The sequence below is a fragment of the Eleutherodactylus coqui genome, chromosome 8 (assembly GCF_035609145.1).
Source record: "Eleutherodactylus coqui strain aEleCoq1 chromosome 8, aEleCoq1.hap1, whole genome shotgun sequence".
In the NCBI taxonomy this organism is placed as follows: domain Eukaryota; kingdom Metazoa; phylum Chordata; class Amphibia; order Anura; family Eleutherodactylidae; genus Eleutherodactylus; species Eleutherodactylus coqui.
In genome coordinates this window covers 77,009,623-77,027,034 of record NC_089844.1, presented here as the reverse complement: position 1 = coordinate 77,027,034, position 17,412 = coordinate 77,009,623, and the positions used below count along the sequence as shown (strand labels likewise).

The 17,412-nt window shown below is 45.8% G+C and overlaps 1 protein-coding gene across 1 annotated transcript in view; it reads left to right on the top strand.

Annotated features, from left to right (window-relative positions):
• MYO3B (myosin IIIB) overlaps positions 1–17,412 on the top strand; it is a 449,841-nt gene that overhangs the window by 284,739 nt on the left and 147,690 nt on the right. Inside the window, exons 22-23 of the mRNA XM_066575886.1 lie at positions 9,142–9,221; positions 10,609–10,686. Of these exons, the coding sequence (XP_066431983.1) occupies positions 9,142–9,221; positions 10,609–10,686 (158 nt within the window). The remainder of the gene's footprint in view (positions 1–9,141; positions 9,222–10,608; positions 10,687–17,412) is intronic.

Sequence of the window (17,412 nt, the reverse complement as noted above, 5' to 3'; positions counted from 1 at the left end):
GTTCCGTGTGTAGAGGGAGACGAAGAGAGAAAACAGTGGAAAGAGAGAGATAACTGTAAAGGCAGAGAATTCCCACTATTGAAAAGTCAAGAACTGCACTAAGAGAAAATGGACGAGAATAGAGAGACCATCAAGTTGCCAATGCTCTGGTCATTAAGCTAACAAAAGACATAAAGTGAGACCAGTTGTCGACATTACTTCAGAGTGTTAAGCCTAGGGTACTGGTAGTTAATGGAGATTGATAGTTAGAGGTTAATTGTTTAAAGGACAATTGTGGTTAAAAAGTTAATTGCTTAAAGGACTGTGGTTGTTAAAAGGTTAAACGCTAGAAGGACAATTATTAAGATTGCCATTTCTTCAATCTTGCAAAACAAATTTTAGTTGCAATGCTATCCGTTCAGTTGTCTCCGACTCGTGGATACTCCGTAGGTCAGTCCTCTCCATGCTTCACTATTCTCAATGGCTGCTTTCAATTGCCTGATGTCCATTCCCGTGTCCTTCTCGATGGTGTCCAGCCAATGTGTCATTTTTCTTCTCAGTTTCCTTTTACCTCTGATCATTCCAAGTAGCATCTCTTTTTCCAGTAAATTTGCCCTCATCACGTGTTCACAGTAAGTCAGTCTCTGTCTGGTGATCTTCCCTTTCAGGGACACCTCTGGGTTGATACGGTCCAGGACAGCTTTGTTGGTGACCCTAGCTGTCCAGGGGATTCTTCTAAGTTTTCTCCAACACCACAGCTCGAAAGCATCAATTTTTCTTCGGTCTGCTACCCTCAATGTCCACGTCTCACAGCCATATGTTGCAATCAGAAAGACGAATACTGTGATTAACCGTTGTTTGATGGTGACTGAGGCATCCTTGCACTTCCATATTGGGTCCATGCTCACCATGGCCGTACGCCCAAGTGCTAATCGATGCTTTATCTCACCAGTCGAGCTGCCACCATGATCGATGAGGGACCCAAGGAATACAAAACTATTAACCACTTCAATTTCCTCATTGTTGACCTTTATGCGGTCTTCCTTGTTGTCGGTGGTCATGATCTTTGTCTTTTTGATGTTCAAAAGAAGAAGTCCCATCTTCTCACTTTCTTCTTTTAGCTTCAGGATTAGTGTCTTCAAATGTTTTGCTGTTTCTGCTCCTAGGGTCGTATCGTATCAAAACAAATACTAAAATGTAAATGTTAGTTATTGTGTCCTCTGGAGAGAAGTCTAACTTAATTATTATCCAATGTTTCAAGGGAACCTCTCATCAACTATAAGCACCATAAACTAAGTTATGGTGCTTGTACAGTAGTTTAGGTGATAGGGTGTTTGGGAAGCCTCTTTTCATACTCACCTGGTTCTCCGTTCCTGTGATGTACACCGGCAAAGTCAGTGCATGCACACCAGCTTAAATTTTAAGAAAGCTTTGTATGCACGTTTGTGGAGTGATACCTTTGAATTAGAGATGAGCGAGCGTACTCGCTAAGGCAGATTACTCAAGCAAGTATTGCCTTTTTCGAGTACATGCTCGCTCGTCTCAAAAGATTCGGGTGCCGGCGGGGGTGAGCGGTGAGTTGCTGGACTGAGCAGGGGGGAGCGGGGGGAGACAGACCTCCCCCCCGTTCCTCCCCGGTCTCCCCTGCCACTCCCCGCCCCCCGCCGGCACCCGAATCTTTTGAGACGAGCGGGCATGTACTCGAAAAAGGCACTACTTGCTCTAGTAATTTGCCTAAGCGAGTACGCTCGCTCATCTCTAGTTTTAATTATTTTTCCTGTTTAGTAAAGTTTAATTTGCTGCAATGAACTGCCTGCGCCTCCCCCTGTCACCACCGCGCCATCACACAACATCCACCTGGCGGACCCCATGATAGTCATTAGACCCTGTCAGGTGTCTATGATGTGACAGATCAGGCACAGTATTGTGGTTTATAAATGAATGGCATCGTTATGACTGATGGCATCCCCAACTCCTCCTGCCATAGAGCATGGCCAGCGCCATGTCTCCCATATAGTCTGCGTCAGATGCTACATCAGCTGTCAGTTTCCTTAGAGATGTTAACCTGAGAGAGCCCTTTACAGGGTGATATTAAAGCAGCAGGTAATGGCAAACTGGGCATGGCATTTCCAAGGCATGTTTATTTTATAAAAAGGCAAGGCTAATTTTATTCAGACCGCATATATTAATCTCAAACCTCAAATCAAACTCCTAAATATATTTAGACTTCTTAAATATATTCAGACCCCTTATATTAATATAAGACTAGACCATATAAATATATAAGGTATACAGACCATATAAATATATAAGGTCTGTATTCAGACCTTAGTATAGACAAAAAATACAGTACGGGTCAGACAACAGATCAGACTATATATTCACCGTCTCGTGTTCAGCTCTGGGCATTACTGCTGTGGGTCTTGACAACCATCTAGCATCGGGATATTGTGTTCACCTCTACAAACTGCATCCTGATGCTTGCTGGATGGCATCATGACCCAATGCAGTGGTGCCCAGACCTAGGAGGTAGGAGCAATGAAGGTTTAACAGATGCTATTTTTTGGATTAATTCAATTCTCTTTCTTTTTTGCTGCACCTGTTTTTAGCTTCCCTTCCCAGGGACAGGTTGAAAACCATATATCACAGATTTACTTGTTGAGGGAGGCTAAAAGCAGGGTAACTCCCCTGTAAAAGCTGGTCAGTCGACATGTTTGGTTTCTTAGTTCCCATAGAGTATGCATGCGCACCCAACCTGCCTCTTATAAGGGCCAGCATGCATTCTCAGCTTTCCAGTTCTCGGCTAATCCTGACAGGTCTTGAGCTATTAAAGACTACTTTCCCCATCGACAGGTACCTGAGCAATCAGTTTCCATGCTGTGTGAAAGTGCAAGTTTATTTTTGTCTCTTGGTATGTGATCCCTGCCCGAACAACACAGCTTTCCTAACCTCTCCAGTCCTGGCCTTGGCTGGTTATTTGACTACACAATCCTTGTCTACTGCCTGTCATGACCCTTGGCCTGATCTATGTAATGAAAGTATTTTACCTGCCCTGACTCTAGCTCTTTTCTACTACATCCCTGTCTACACGCTCAAGTTTTATTTCTGGAGTAATGGTCTGGAGTCCCCTGCAACAAAGACCAGATCCTGAATAGTTAGGTTAAAGGGTGAAAACTGGGGAACCCCCGGTGCTACCCAGAGATCTAGCCCTAAGCCAAATCTGTTTTGCGGCACAGAGCATCTACATCCACTGCTGTGACAGACATACAGACAGGGTCTTATGTGTGTATAATTTTACTATCCTGACTTATCTAGGCCTCTGTGAGTACAATAGAGATGTCATCTGCCAATAACAATCTTGACCTTTAATGATATCGAGATGATGGCACATTTTCTCCAGTTTATGCCGAAGCAGTGGCCATTCTAAAAACTTAAATCTGTTGGGATTTATGTATGTGCATAATAACATAAAAAATAAACCTCCAAAAATAAAAGAAATGTTTATAATAATATTCAATTTTCTAAGAATATATTTAAGAGTTGGAAATGCCAGGAGCTCAGACTTACAATGAATATAATGGGGCACATTTACCTAGACCGATGTTTCATATGAAGTAAAGCGCATGCCAGCATTCCTGTCGTAATACAGCCTCCTAATACATTTATTGCGTCTGGCGGCACCTCCACGTGCCAGATGGAAGCTATGCCAGTTACAAGCTCGGGTATTTTTCTGCTATAATTTACGCCAGCTTATGATGTAAATGATAAATTTAATGCTGAGCATTGTCCACTTCTTCAAAAAGTGGCTAAGCCCAACATAAAACTTCAAAAAGTCGAAATTCTGATGTGTGTATGAAAATTGCGACATTTGTAAACCAGAAATCTGGCGTACAAGACATAATTAATATGCCGCCAAGTGTTCTGAAAATATGCACAAAAATTCTGCTTCACAAATCAATCAATTTATTTCCTATTTCTGGGTGCAGCTTCTTAGGCAGTGAAACACAGCTGTGTGGCTCCAGACGGTTTATTCTCTTTTTTCACTGCTTATAAGCCACATAGTTTCTGCAAAATAATGCCTTGAACTAATTATATAGTAATTATGAACATTGGTGACTGTATATATGCCTGTAAAACCTTTCAATAATCCCATACCAGTATTTGCCTGACACCTCATGCTTATGACTGCAATAGTAATTATTAGGAAATTATAGTACTAGTGTTTCTGGTGGCGCAATGCGCCACACAGCTGTGCTACATGGTACATCTATTATGATCCCCACACATCACACACACAGCTCTACTACATGCATCCTGATTCACATACATCACACACAGACAGCTGTAAATCCAAAATGCCAGCTCACCACACAGACACAACAACCTTTGGGTGCACGGACAGGTGCAAGCACACCCCACAGTAATAGAAAATAGAACCTCCGGCACTTCCATGGATAACAGAATAAAAACTGTATTTTATTTAGACATCATCGATAAAAAACATCTTCCAAAAAAGTTTTTTTGTGCTTGCATGTTTCGAACAGAGTTCTTATTTATAGCAACACACACACAGCTGTGGTACATCCATGCTGATAGCCAGACATCACCAGCTCAGCAGACTCCTGGATACAGTGATCAGCCCCTGGTCATGTGATCCCTAACTCCACCCACACAGGTGATATATGTTTTTTTTTCAGGGAACACATCAAGACCATCTGCTCTGTAGCACAGAAAGCTAATTATGGTTTGAAATTAGATGCAAACTATTCCTAAAGGTGTCTCGACTTTTGTAGATTCTATATAAACAATAAACAAACTATAATACAACTCCCTCTAGGACAGAATTTGGACAGTTTTTCTCTTCAGGATAAAGCACATTGCTATCACAATGGCAAGAAAAAGGCAATTAACCAAAGAAGACAGACAGGCAATTATAACTCTTAGGCCTGTTTCACACGAACGTAGCGATTTTCGGCCGGTTGCATCGCGGCCGAAAATTGCATGGATGAGAAAAATCTGCATCCAAGTCACCGCAAAATCTCATGTATTCTCGTCCTTTCACACTGCAGCAGCCTGGAATTCCTTCGGTCAGGAGAAATGTTCAGTATGGCCGCCTGCAGACAGCCGGGTCGGATCCCGCTGCGAGAATTCTCACAGCGGGATGCGGTCCTGTGCCCCTGCAGAGGCATCTTCAGTCCCTGCTATGCGCCGGCTGCCGGCCAGCCGGCGCATGCGCAGAAAGAAGCCGGCCCATCACCACTGCGAGACCCGCACAGAAATAGAACATACCGCGATTCGTTTTCCGTGTGTGTTTTCACGCGGACAAATCACAGCCGTCTGCCTAGGATTGCGTTATCTAATGAAATCCTATGCAGGCGGGCACGGGCGGAAATTCTGCGGGAAATCCTGCCACGGAATTTCCATCTGTGTGCAGGGGGCCTATGGCTTCTATTATTTAAATAGAGCCAGCTTTGCCGGCAGCTCCCATAGAAGCCTATGGGAGCCGCCAGCTGATCGCGGATGAATGATAGGGTAACCTATCTTTTCCAGTCACGTCATAACATCGGCCATCGTATTTTAGCCGCTGATGTCCTATATTTGCCGGCTGGACATTTTTATGTGGCTAATAATCGCCCATGTTAATGAATGCATTGGAATCCAATGCTTCACATGGTCGTGATTTTTAATCACGGCTAAATTAGCTGCGTAGAAATGCTCGTGTGAAATAAGCCTTATAAGTGTAGGTCTGTCCTACAGAGAAATTGCCAATAAAACCAAGATGGTAGTCTGTACAGTTTCCTATACCATCAAAGGGCGCTTGGAAACTGAAGGAAACTCTGACAGGAAGAGGTCTGGTGGTCCGTTAGCCCAAAGGCCACTACAAAATCAGATGACTAGTTTTTGAGAGTCAACAGTTTGCATGATTGGTGTCTCACAGAACGAATCTTAAAGCACAGCTTAATGCAGCAAAAAATAAAAAGTTTTCATTTCAACTGTGAAGAGAAGACTTCTATAAGCAGGTTTGACAGGTAGAGTATCAAAATACAGGAAAAAAGGGACATTTTAATTAAAGAAAAACATAGAAGGCGACCATATTTACTGATATGATGGTATATGGATATATATAAAAGGGGGATCCCTTGTGTATATCTATATACCATCATATCATTAAGAATGGTCAGCTGCTATTTTTTTTATAGGTAGAGCATCAGTAAGAAAGCCACTGCTAAGATTGCAAAATAAAAAAAAAAGACTAGCCTTGACCAAGCAGCACCTCAAGTGGACTACTGAAGAGTGGAAGAAGGTCTTATGGACTGATACATCATGCAGGGTTTTTGCACTCCATTGTGTTGGTGAAAGGTTGGTTCCTGATTGTATTACGCCAACTGTCAAACATGGAGCAGGAAGCATGATGGTCTAGGGCTCATTTGCTGGATCCAGAGTTAACAACTTGCACTGGAAGACTGGAACATTGGATAAAAAGGGCTACCATAAACTTTTGATGTGCCATGCAATGCTCTCTAGTGTATGTCTAGTTGGTCAGAGATTCGTATTACTGCAAGATGATGATCCAAAATATACTTCTAGGTTATGTCAGAGCTACTTAAGGAGGCAAGAAGAAGATATGCTTCAAAAAATGGAATGGCCTGCACAGTCTCCAAACTTAAACTCCATTGATTTTGTTTGGGATGAACTGGACAGAATGGTGAAAGCAAAGCAACCTACAAGTGCAGCACATTTGTGGGAACTTCTGCAACAATGTTGGGAAGAAATTTCTGAACAATATTTGAATGCACTTGTAGAAACAATGCCTCAATTGTGTAAAATGTTATGTCAGCTAGAGGAGGCTACTTTAAAGAGTCAAAAACCTAGATTTAATTTGGTGAAACAAAGTTAATCCTTTATTTTTATTCATCTTAACTTGTTTGTTTGTTCTATGCTTTCATTTCAAAATACATTTAAGAGATTAAACTGTGTAAATATCATTAAAAAGCAAAAAAATGAGGTGTTGTAAAACCTTTGACCGGTAGTGTATAGCTCTGTAAGGGTGCCTACCCACTGGAGTTTTTCTTTCCCTGCGAAATTCGCAGCATTTTTTTTTCTGAAGAGGTCTATGGGACTTGTAATGTTAAAATCGCAATCGCGCAAAATCGCAATTTACTGCAATTTCGCAGTAAATTGCGATTTTGCGCGATCGCGATTTTAACATTACAAGTCCCATAGACCTCTTCAGAAAAACAAATGCTGCGAATTTCGCAGGGAAAAAAAACTCCAGTGGGTAGGCACCCTAATACGGAACAATTTAGACTCCATTTGCCTCTGTACAGGCCCCATGCGCATGGTGTGTGTATCAGTCATTGAGTAAAGGAGCTCTTGAGGGATAAGGAGCATACGATCTCTCTGTCCCCCTTAGTACTCCAGGACCACATTTTATCAGACCAGATAACGCCTTGTACACTCAACAAAGTCATGTGCACAGAGCCTATATAGAGGAGAGGTCTTTACAAGGTGTCCCCATGGGGCAGTAGGCACCTTATGTACCACTGTACAGTATGTTAATAATATGTCGTTTGACAGAACATGCTTTGTATAAAATCAGAGTCATATTGAGGTACAGCATGAGACGATTTCTACAAGTGTCATACTGCAGATCAGTGTAATACTGTTCCATAATATGGCCCTGTAATGGTTGTGCGTTAGGCACCTGAGTGGCAGGTTAAAAGTTTCAGTGTCCAAGAGCGGAATCCAGCCCTGCTTGGTGAGCCCTGAGTAGTATTCCGCCGGCGGCATCTGTGTGGACCTCTCCACTTCCGGGTTCGCTGTACTGAGCATTGTCCTTACGGCTCGCCATTGGACATGCATAGTGCAGTTTGTTTTATTTTTAAATCTCCTGCGGGTGTGCCACTGATTGGACAGCTTTCGTTGACTTCAATGGAAGCCGTCTGTGTGGGAACCACATAAAATTGGAGCATGCTGCGATTTGTTTTCAGGACCAAAAGGTCCGCAAAACAAATACAGATGCTTGAATCCATTTGCGGGCGCCCATGCTTCTCTATGAGTGGCTTAATTTGCGGATCTCCCATGCGGGTGCCCCACCCCCACCCCACGCGGATTCCGCAAATCAAATTAGCCTGTGGACATTGGGCCTAAATATTGGCACAGCAGCTGCCGGACGGAGACAGTGGTAGCTCATTTTGCAGCAATAATAAGCTTTACTGAACACGAATATTATTTACATTGTATTGCTTCACAGGAGGGTTTGTATGCTTAAACATTACAGATTAAACAGGGGTTCATACTAACAATATAAATATGTATTTTGGAACAGCAAGGTACTTCAGACTTCACTTGTAACCAACCAGCTCCATAACTTGGCTTACTATACTTTCGGAGTTCCACGGCACTCAATTCACCATATGCGCAAAACTACATTAAACGACTGCACAGAATGCGGTTCACCACTCTTATCTCACCTACCATCTTATTGATGTAGAACGCTCATACTAAGTGCCTTCTCGTCTCGTCAAACAATTTCTAAATACCTATACACAGCATTGCTTACTAACTCCGTTAATCATCAACAGTGTATCAAACTAACAGTATGTCAAAATCCCCATTCCTCTACAGTCCCTTTGGGGGGTAGTGGTACTCTATCAGTCCACATCCACCCATCATGGTCGCTATAGTGTGCGTACACTAACACATCAGAAACTACGCTCACATATCTGGCAGCTTTTTACTTTACCCAGGTCATGGTGCCATCAGATTGTTTTGTGACTGCTTCCTGTGGGGTAAGGAAGACTAACCTTTCCTTCTACATGGCATGTCATCATCTTCGGCCTCCGGGTCATCAGGGTCCTTTTGGTAAAGCACCTGGTGCTCCTGCTGCGTCCACGTGTCGTGCCACTCGGGCCCTCTGGCAGCTGCCCAGTCTGGGGAAACTCCCTCCAGTGCTGCCCCGCTGCCACTTTCAAACAAACCTCATATAGCTAGACTTTAGCCATGTTGTGTATTGCTTGACTTACAACACTAACTGTACCAATCAAATACATCAACAGATTAATTTTCTAACAGCTTAATGTTTTCTCACAAACAATAAAGTTTTCTGGATTTTTGACCTTGTTGCCAGAAACCAATTAAAGATGTCTGTTTATTCCACAGGTAATCTGGCTCAGTCAAGAGCACGAGTTACAGCAGCTTCAAGATCTCTTCCTCCTCAACTCAATGCTGGACGTATCAAGGTCAGTGTATGCATGGAGTAAAGAGATTGGTGGAACCTTGCACAGTGCATAACCTCTTGATATATGTTGGGAGGGCTAATAAGACCACAATGTCTAACATGGCATGGTTTCCTTATAAGAAGAGTGGACAAAAGATTGTTAGTAAATGGGTCAATCTCTGACCATGCTGCCAAACACATTTGCACATCTGCAAGAATTGGTGCAAGGACCTCCTAAATATGATATTGCTATATTGTTATGTACAGATATCGAATGTATATTACTCATAAATAAGGAGTTTGAAAGATCCTGTCATTCCTAATACTATGTTTCGGTAGTTTCATTGATAAAACTGCGTAACGCATGTTTTGTTCCCAGGTTATAACCCTTAGCTCTTGAGGTCTTTCGTTACAAATCTTTTGAAAATATCTATTAGTAGCTTTAAACTTTGAATGTTTGGGGCCAGAAAAACTATATATGCCAAAAATTCCTGTGATTTTTCCTTATTCTTTTTTGCATAAAATTAGTAAAGCTAATTCAAATCAAGTAACACTAACATTAATTTATACACAAATAACACTAGATAACATTTTTTAATGTTTCTGGAAATTTAACACTAGTTTTGTGTTGCCTAGGTCACCTGTAACTTAGAAAGTGCTTTTGAGTCATAAGTTTGGTTTTGTACAAATTGAACTGGTATTTTAACTGATCCTATGCACATAATAAACCCAATCATGGCAGATTTTAAAGAAATGTGTTATTGTGCATGGCCCATGCATTTTGTTTTTGCAAGTCTGGGACTGCCTAGAAATCTGAAGTATACTTTGTTGTTTTTGCAGGAAACAATCGAGCAAACAAAGTATCCAAATATATACTTGCAATCTTTCGAGGCCATAGGAGAATCAGTGTGCATACTATGTTTGTCTGTTTCCTGCAAACAATAGAAAGCATATTTTAGATTTCCAGGTAGCTCCAGATTTGTAAAAATAAATGCATGAGCTATGTGCAATGACATGCAATCTGCCATGATTGGGTGTGATGTGTGCAGTTATATGCTGCTTAGGATATAGCGCCAACTGAACCACCAGTTCAATCGGTACAAAACGAAATTTATGATTAAATAGAAGCACATTACCAGTTACATGTGACCTCGGCAACACAAAACTAGTGTTAAATTCTGGGGAACAAAAAAAAAATTCCAATTTTTACCAATTGTAATACAGTGCACCCATATCTTACTAAAAGTAACAAACCCCATGGCAAGCAGAACAAGGGCTGCTTCTAGTGATGGAACCTACTGTTTTTATTTGATCCATATAATTTGATGGTGACATTACTAAGATTGGCATTAGCATCCGTCTGTGCGATGGCAGCCTGATGTAACTATTTTCTATTGTTTTTTGATCAGGTGGACACAATGGAAATGATGAGGCATCCGGAAGAAACAACAAATATGAAAAGACAGACTGTGGCGTCTTATTTTAGGGTATGTAGACTTTTCTGAAATTCTGAAAGAACTATTATTAATTATACTAATTATTCATGTATAATATCTAAGAAGAGCTTGTCCACACTAGCGTGATTTACGTTCTTCTGTTCAAATTTTTGGAGCAGAGAAATGGAAATAAAGAGGAGGTAAATGTTTCTATTTTTTTGGATTGATTTCATTTCCATTTTTAAAAAGGAATAAATAGCACAGACTGCTAGTAGGAGCGGTCGGATTGTCAGCTGTCAGACAGCCGAGGACCCAAAGGAGAAGGGGGAAGCAGTTTTTAACTGCTTCTGCCTTCTCTTTGATGGGCTACATAGCGCTCAATACAAGAAGCAGCAGTGCCATTTCCTGTATGGAACCCGGCGATCATGTGATCAATGGCAACCCCCAGCATGTTAGACCTGCAGGCTCTTTGCAAACCCAAGCCCAGCTCTCACAGTGACTATTGTCACACTAGGGGGGGTGACAGAATAAAATAAGCATTGCCATATCTATAGACGATACAAAATGTCTTTCAAAACATCGTAAACAAAATGGCAAACCCATTACTGTACATTATTTTAACGTAAACCTAATAATTTAAAAGATAAAGAACTATAGATCTAAAGTCTTTTTTTGTTTTTAACCCTTTGTCCACATTATCCTAATGGAAATGAGCCCAATATGTCTTGAAAAAAAACACAGCAAGAATTTAGTATACCAGGAAAAAAAAGCATAAAACCCCCCACATGGGTAAAATCATTGAAAAATGTCTGGTCATTTAAGACCAAAACACTTAATTAAGGGGCTAATGTTACTTCAGTAAGATCCATCTTAAAGTGACAGTAACTAAATGCTGTTGACAATATCCGACTTAACACCTCTCGGTTTCTCCTAAGTGGCAGCAGCAAGATATGTGTCAGCCCGGGTAAAGTGATTTGCACTTTTGATAGTTATCACATTGGTAATCACTAGAGATGAGCGAGCACCAAAATGCTCGGGTGCTCGTTACTCGGGATGAAAATTTCGCGATGCTCGAGGGTTCGTTTCGAATAACGAACCCCAATGAAGTCAATGGGCGACCCGAGCATTTTTGTATATCGCCGATGCTCGCTAAGGTTTCCATTTGTGAAAATCTGGGCAATTCAAGAAAGTGATGGGAACGACACAGCAACGGATAGGGCAGGCGAAGGGCTACATGTTGGGCTGCATCTCAAGTTCCCAGGTCCCACTATTAAGCCACAATAGCGGTAAGAGTGCCCCCCCTCCCAACAATTTTTACTTCTGAAAAGCCCTCATTAGCAATGCATACCTTAGCTAAGCACCACACTACCTCCAACAAAGCACAATCACTGCATGACACTCTGCTGCCACTTCTCCTGGGTTACATGCTGCCCAACCCCCCCCCCCCCCCCGCACGACCCAGTGTCCACAGCACACACCAAAGTGTCCCTGCGCAGCCTTCAGCTGCCCTCATGCCATACCACCCTCATGTCTATTTATAAGTGCGTCTGCCATGAGGAGGAACCGCAGGCACACACACTGCAGAGGGTTGGCACGGCTAGGCAGCGACCCTCTGTAAAAGGGGTGGGGCGATAGCCCACAATGCTGTACAGAAGCAATGAGAAATCAAATCCTGTGCCACCTCCATCAGGAGCTGCACACGTGGGCATAGCAATGGGGAACCTATGTGCCACACACTATTCATTCTGTCAAGGTGTCTGCATGCCCCAGTCAGACCGCGGTTTTTTATAAATAGTCACAGGCAGGTACAACTCCGCAATGGGAATTCCGTGTGCACCCACAGCATGGGTGGCTCCCTGGAACCCACCAGCTGTACATAAATGTATCCCATTGCAGTGCCCATCACAGCTGAGGTAATGTCATGTTAAATGCAGGTGGGCTTCGGCCCACACTGCATGCCCCAGTCAGACTGGGGTTCTTTAGAAGTGGACACATGCAGTTACAACTCTGTGTGGACCGACAGCATGGGTGGGTGCCAGGAAGCCACCGGCGGTACATAAATATATCCCATTGCATTGCCCTGCACAGCTGAGGTAACGTCAGATAAAATACAGGTGGGCTTCGGCCCACACTGCATGCCCCAGTCAGACCGGGGTTTTTAATACATAGACACAGGCAGGTACAACTCCCTAATGTGAGGTCCGTGTGGACCGACAGCATGGGTGGCTCCCTGGAACCCACTGGCGGTACAAAAATATATCCCATTGCAGTGCCCTGGACAGCAGAGCTAACGTCTGATTAAATACAGGTGGGCTTCGGCCCAAACTGCCTGCCCCAGTCAGGCTCGAGTTTTTTATAAGTATACACAGGCACGTACATCTCCCTAATGGGAAGTCCATGTGGACCGACAGAATGGGTGGGTCCCAGGAAGCCACCGGCGGTACATAAATATATCCCATTGCAGTGCCCAGCACAGCTGAGGTAACGTCAGCTTTAATGCAGGTGGGCAAAAAATTAATTGGATTACACTGTAGGCGAGGGCCCAAAAAAATTGGTGTACCAACAGTACTAATGTACCTCGGAAAACTTGCCCATGCCCAACCAAGAGGGCAGGTGAAACCCATTAATCGCTTTGGTTAATGTGGCTTAATTTGTAACTAGGCCTGGAGGCAGCCCAGTTAAAATAAAAATTGGTTCAGGTGCAAGTTTCAACGCTTTAATGAGCATTGAAACGTCTAAAAATTGTTTACAAAAATTATATGACTGAGCCTTGTGGGCCTAAGAAAAATTGCCCGTTCGGCGTGATTACGTGAGGTTTCAGGAGGAGGAGCAGGAGGAGGAGGATGAATAGAATACACAGATTGATGAAGCTAAAAGGTCCCCGTTTTTGATGGTGATAGAGAACAATGCTTCCATCCGCGGGTGCAGCCTACGTATTGTTTAGGTATCGCTGCTGTCCGCTGGGGGAGAAGAGAAGTCTGGGGAAATCCAGGCTTTGTTCATCTTGATGAGTGTAAGCCTGTCGGCACTGTCGGTTGACAGGCGGGTACGCTTATCCGTGATGATTCCCCCAGCCGCACTAAACACCCTCTCTGACAAGACGCTAGCCGCAGGACAAGCAAGCACCTCCAGGGCATACAGCGCGAGTTCAGGCCACGTGTCCAGCTTCGACACCCAGTAGTTGTAGGGGGCAGAGGCGTCACGGAGGACGGTCGTGCGATCAGCTACGTACTCCCTCACGATCCTTTTACAGTGCTCCCGCCGACTCAGCCTTGACTGGGGAGTGGTGACACAGTCTTGCTGGGGAGCCAGAAAGCTGTCAAAGGCCTTAGAGAGTGTTCCCCTGCCTGTGCTGTACATGCTGCCTGATCTCCGCGCCTCCCCTGCTACCTGGCCCTCGGAACTGCGCCTTCGGCCACTAGCGCTGTCGGATGGGAATTTTACCATCAGTTTGTCCACCAGGGTCCTGTGGTATAGCATCACTCTCGAACCCCTTTCCTCTTCGGGTATGAGAGTGGAAATGTTCTCCTTATACCATGGGTCGAGCAGTGTGTAAACCCAGTAATCCGTAGTGGCCAGAATGCGTGTAACGCGAGGGTCACGAGAAAGGCATCCTAACATGAAGTCAGCCATGTGTGCCAGGGTACCTGTACGCAACACATGGCTGTCCTCACTAGGAAGATCACTTTCAGGATCCTCCTCCTCCTCCTCAGGCCATACACGCTGAGAGGATGACAGGCAAGCAGCATGGGTACCCTCAGCAGTGGGCCAAGCTGTCTCTTCCCCCTCCTCCTCATCCTCCTCATGCTCCTCCTCCTCCTCCTCAACGCGCTGAGATATAGACAGGAGGGTGCTCTGACTATCCAGCGACATACTGTCTTCCCCCGGCTCTGTTTCCGAGCGCAAAGCGTCTGCCTTTATGCTTTGCAGGGAACTTCTCAAGAGGCATAGCAGAGGAATGGTGACGCTAATGATTGCAGCATCGCCGCTCACCATCTGGGTAGACTCCTCAAAGTTTCCAAGGACCTGGCAGATGTCTGCCAACCAGGCCCACTCTTCTGTAAAGAATTGAGGAGGCTGACTCCCACTGCGCCGCCCATGTTGGAGTTGGTATTCCACTATAGCTCTACGCTGCTCATAGAGCCTGGCCAACATGTGGAGCGTAGAGTTCCACCGTGTGGGCATGTCGCACAGCAGTCCGTGCACTGGCAGATGAAACCGATGTTGCAGGGTGCGCAGGATGGCAGCGTCCGTGTGGGACTTGCGGAAATGTGCGCAGAGACGGCGCACCTTTCCGAGCAGGTCTGACAAGCGTGGGTAGCTTTTCAGAAAGCGCTGAACCACCAAATTAAAGATGTGGGCCAGGCATGGCACGTGCGTGAGGCTGCCGAGCTGCAGAGCCGCCACCAGGTTACGGCCGTTGTCACACACGACCATGCCCGGTTGGAGGCTCAGCGGCGCAAGCCAGCGGTCGGTCTGCTCTGTCAGACCCTGCAGCAGTTCGTGGGCCGTGTGCCTCTTCTCTCCTAAGCTGAGTAGTTTCAGCACAGCCTGCTGACGCTTGCCCACCGCTGCGACACCGACTGCTGGCGACGTGCTGCTGCTGACACATCTTGATTGCGAGACAGAGGTTGCGTAGGAGGAGGAGGAGGAGGGTGGTTTAGTGGAGGAAGCATACACCGCCGCAGATACCACCACCGAGCTGGGGCCCGCAATTCTGGGGGTGGGTAGGACGTGAGCGGTCCCAGGCTCTGACTCTGTCCCAGCCTCCACTAAATTCACCCAATGTGCCGTCAGGGAGATATAGTGGCCCTGCCCGCCTGTGCTTGTCCACGTGTCCGTTGTTAAGTGGACCTTGGCAGTAACCGCGTTGGTGAGGGCGCGTACAATGTTGCGGGAGACGTGGTCGTGCAGGGCTGGGACGGCACATCGGGAAAAGTAGTGGCAACTGAGTAGCGCGGGACCGCCGCCGCCATCATACCTTTGAAAGCCTCCGTTTCCACAACCCTATACGGCAGCATCTCCAGGCTGATAAATTTGGCTATGTGCACGTTTAACGCTTGAGGGTGCGTGACGGCGTACTTGCGCTTGCGCTCCAACACTTGCGCTAGCGACGGCTGGACGGTGCGCTGAGAGACATTGGTGGATGGGGCCGAGGACAGCGGAGGTGAGGGTGTGGGTGCAGGCCAGGAGACGGTAGTGCCTGTGTCCTGAGAGGGGGGTTGGATCTCAGTGGTAGGTTTTGGCACAGGGAGAGAGGCAGCGGTGCAAACCGGAGGCGGTGAACGGCCTTCGTCCCACCTTGTGGGGTGCTTGGCCATCATATGTCTGCGCATGCTGGTGGTGGTGAGGCTGGTGGTGGTGGCTCCCCGGCTGATCTTGGCGCGACAAAGGTTGCACACCACTGTTCGTCGGTCGTCTGCACTCTCAGTGAAAAACTGCCAGACCTTTGAGCACCTCGGCCTCTGCAGGGTGGCATGGCGCGAGGGGGCGCTTTGGGAAACAATTGGTGGATTATTCGGTCTGGCCCTGCCTCTACCCCTGGCCACCGCACTGCCTCTTCCAACCTGCCCTGCTGCTGCACTTGCCTCCCCCTCTGAAGACCTGTCCTCAGTAGGCGTAGCAAACCAGGTGGGGTCAGTCACCTCATCGTCCTGCTGCTCTTCCTCCGACTCCTCTGTGCACTCCTCCCTCGGACTTACTCCAATTACTACTACCTGAGTGATAGACAACTGTGTCTCATCGTCATCGTCCTCCTCACCCACTGAAAGCTCTTGAGACAGTTGCCGGAAGTCCCCAGCCTCATCCCCCAGACTCTGGGAACTTTCCAAAGGTTGGGCATCGGTCACGACAAACTCCTCCAGTGGGAGAGGATTCAGAACCATTGCTGCCCATTCTGGGCAGGGGCCCGAGAACAGTTCCTGGGAGTCTGCCTGCTCCTCAGAATGTGTCATTGTAATGGAGTGAGGAGGCTGGGAGGAAGGAGGAGCAGCAGCCAGAGGATTCAGAGTTGCAGCAGTGGACGGCGCAGAACTCTGGGTGGTCGATAGATTGCTGGATGCAATTTCTGCCATCCACGACAGGACCTGCTCACACTGCTCATTTTCTAATAAAGGTCTACCGTGTGTACCCATTAATTGTGAGATGAATGTGGGGACGCCAGAAACGTGCCTCTCTCCTAATCCTGCAGCAGTTGGCTGCGATACACCTGGATCAGGAGCTCGGCCTGTGCCCACACCCTGACTTGGGCCTCCGCGTCCTCGCCCGCGTCCACGTCCACGTCCTCTAGGCCTACCCCTACCCCTCAGCATGGTGTATTACCAGTAGTGCAGAAACAGAACGCTGTAATGAAATGTGCCGCTTATTGGCCTGTGGTTGGAGGCTGACTTTGCTTACGGAACGCACAGCAGAGCCAGGAAAGAATTTTGCGCAAGCCTGCTGTAACACTTAGCTGGCTGCGTATTAATTAGGACTACTACCCCCAGCACAGACGTAGTACACTGAGGACGGTCACAGGCAGCCCAAATAGAAAGTTTTTTCCCAAATTTTTTTGGAAAAGCCCACTGCCTATATAGACAGTATACATCTTTCACCTTTTTCACTGTCCCTGCCTCAGCACTACTGGCCCTATACTATGTAAAATTACTGCAGACTGTTTCCCTCTTGACAGGATGACAGCGGTGATGTAACGGCCAACGCAGAGCCAGGAAAGAATTTTGCGCAAGCCTGCTGTAACACTTAGCTGGCTGCGTATTAATTAGGACTACTACCCCCAGC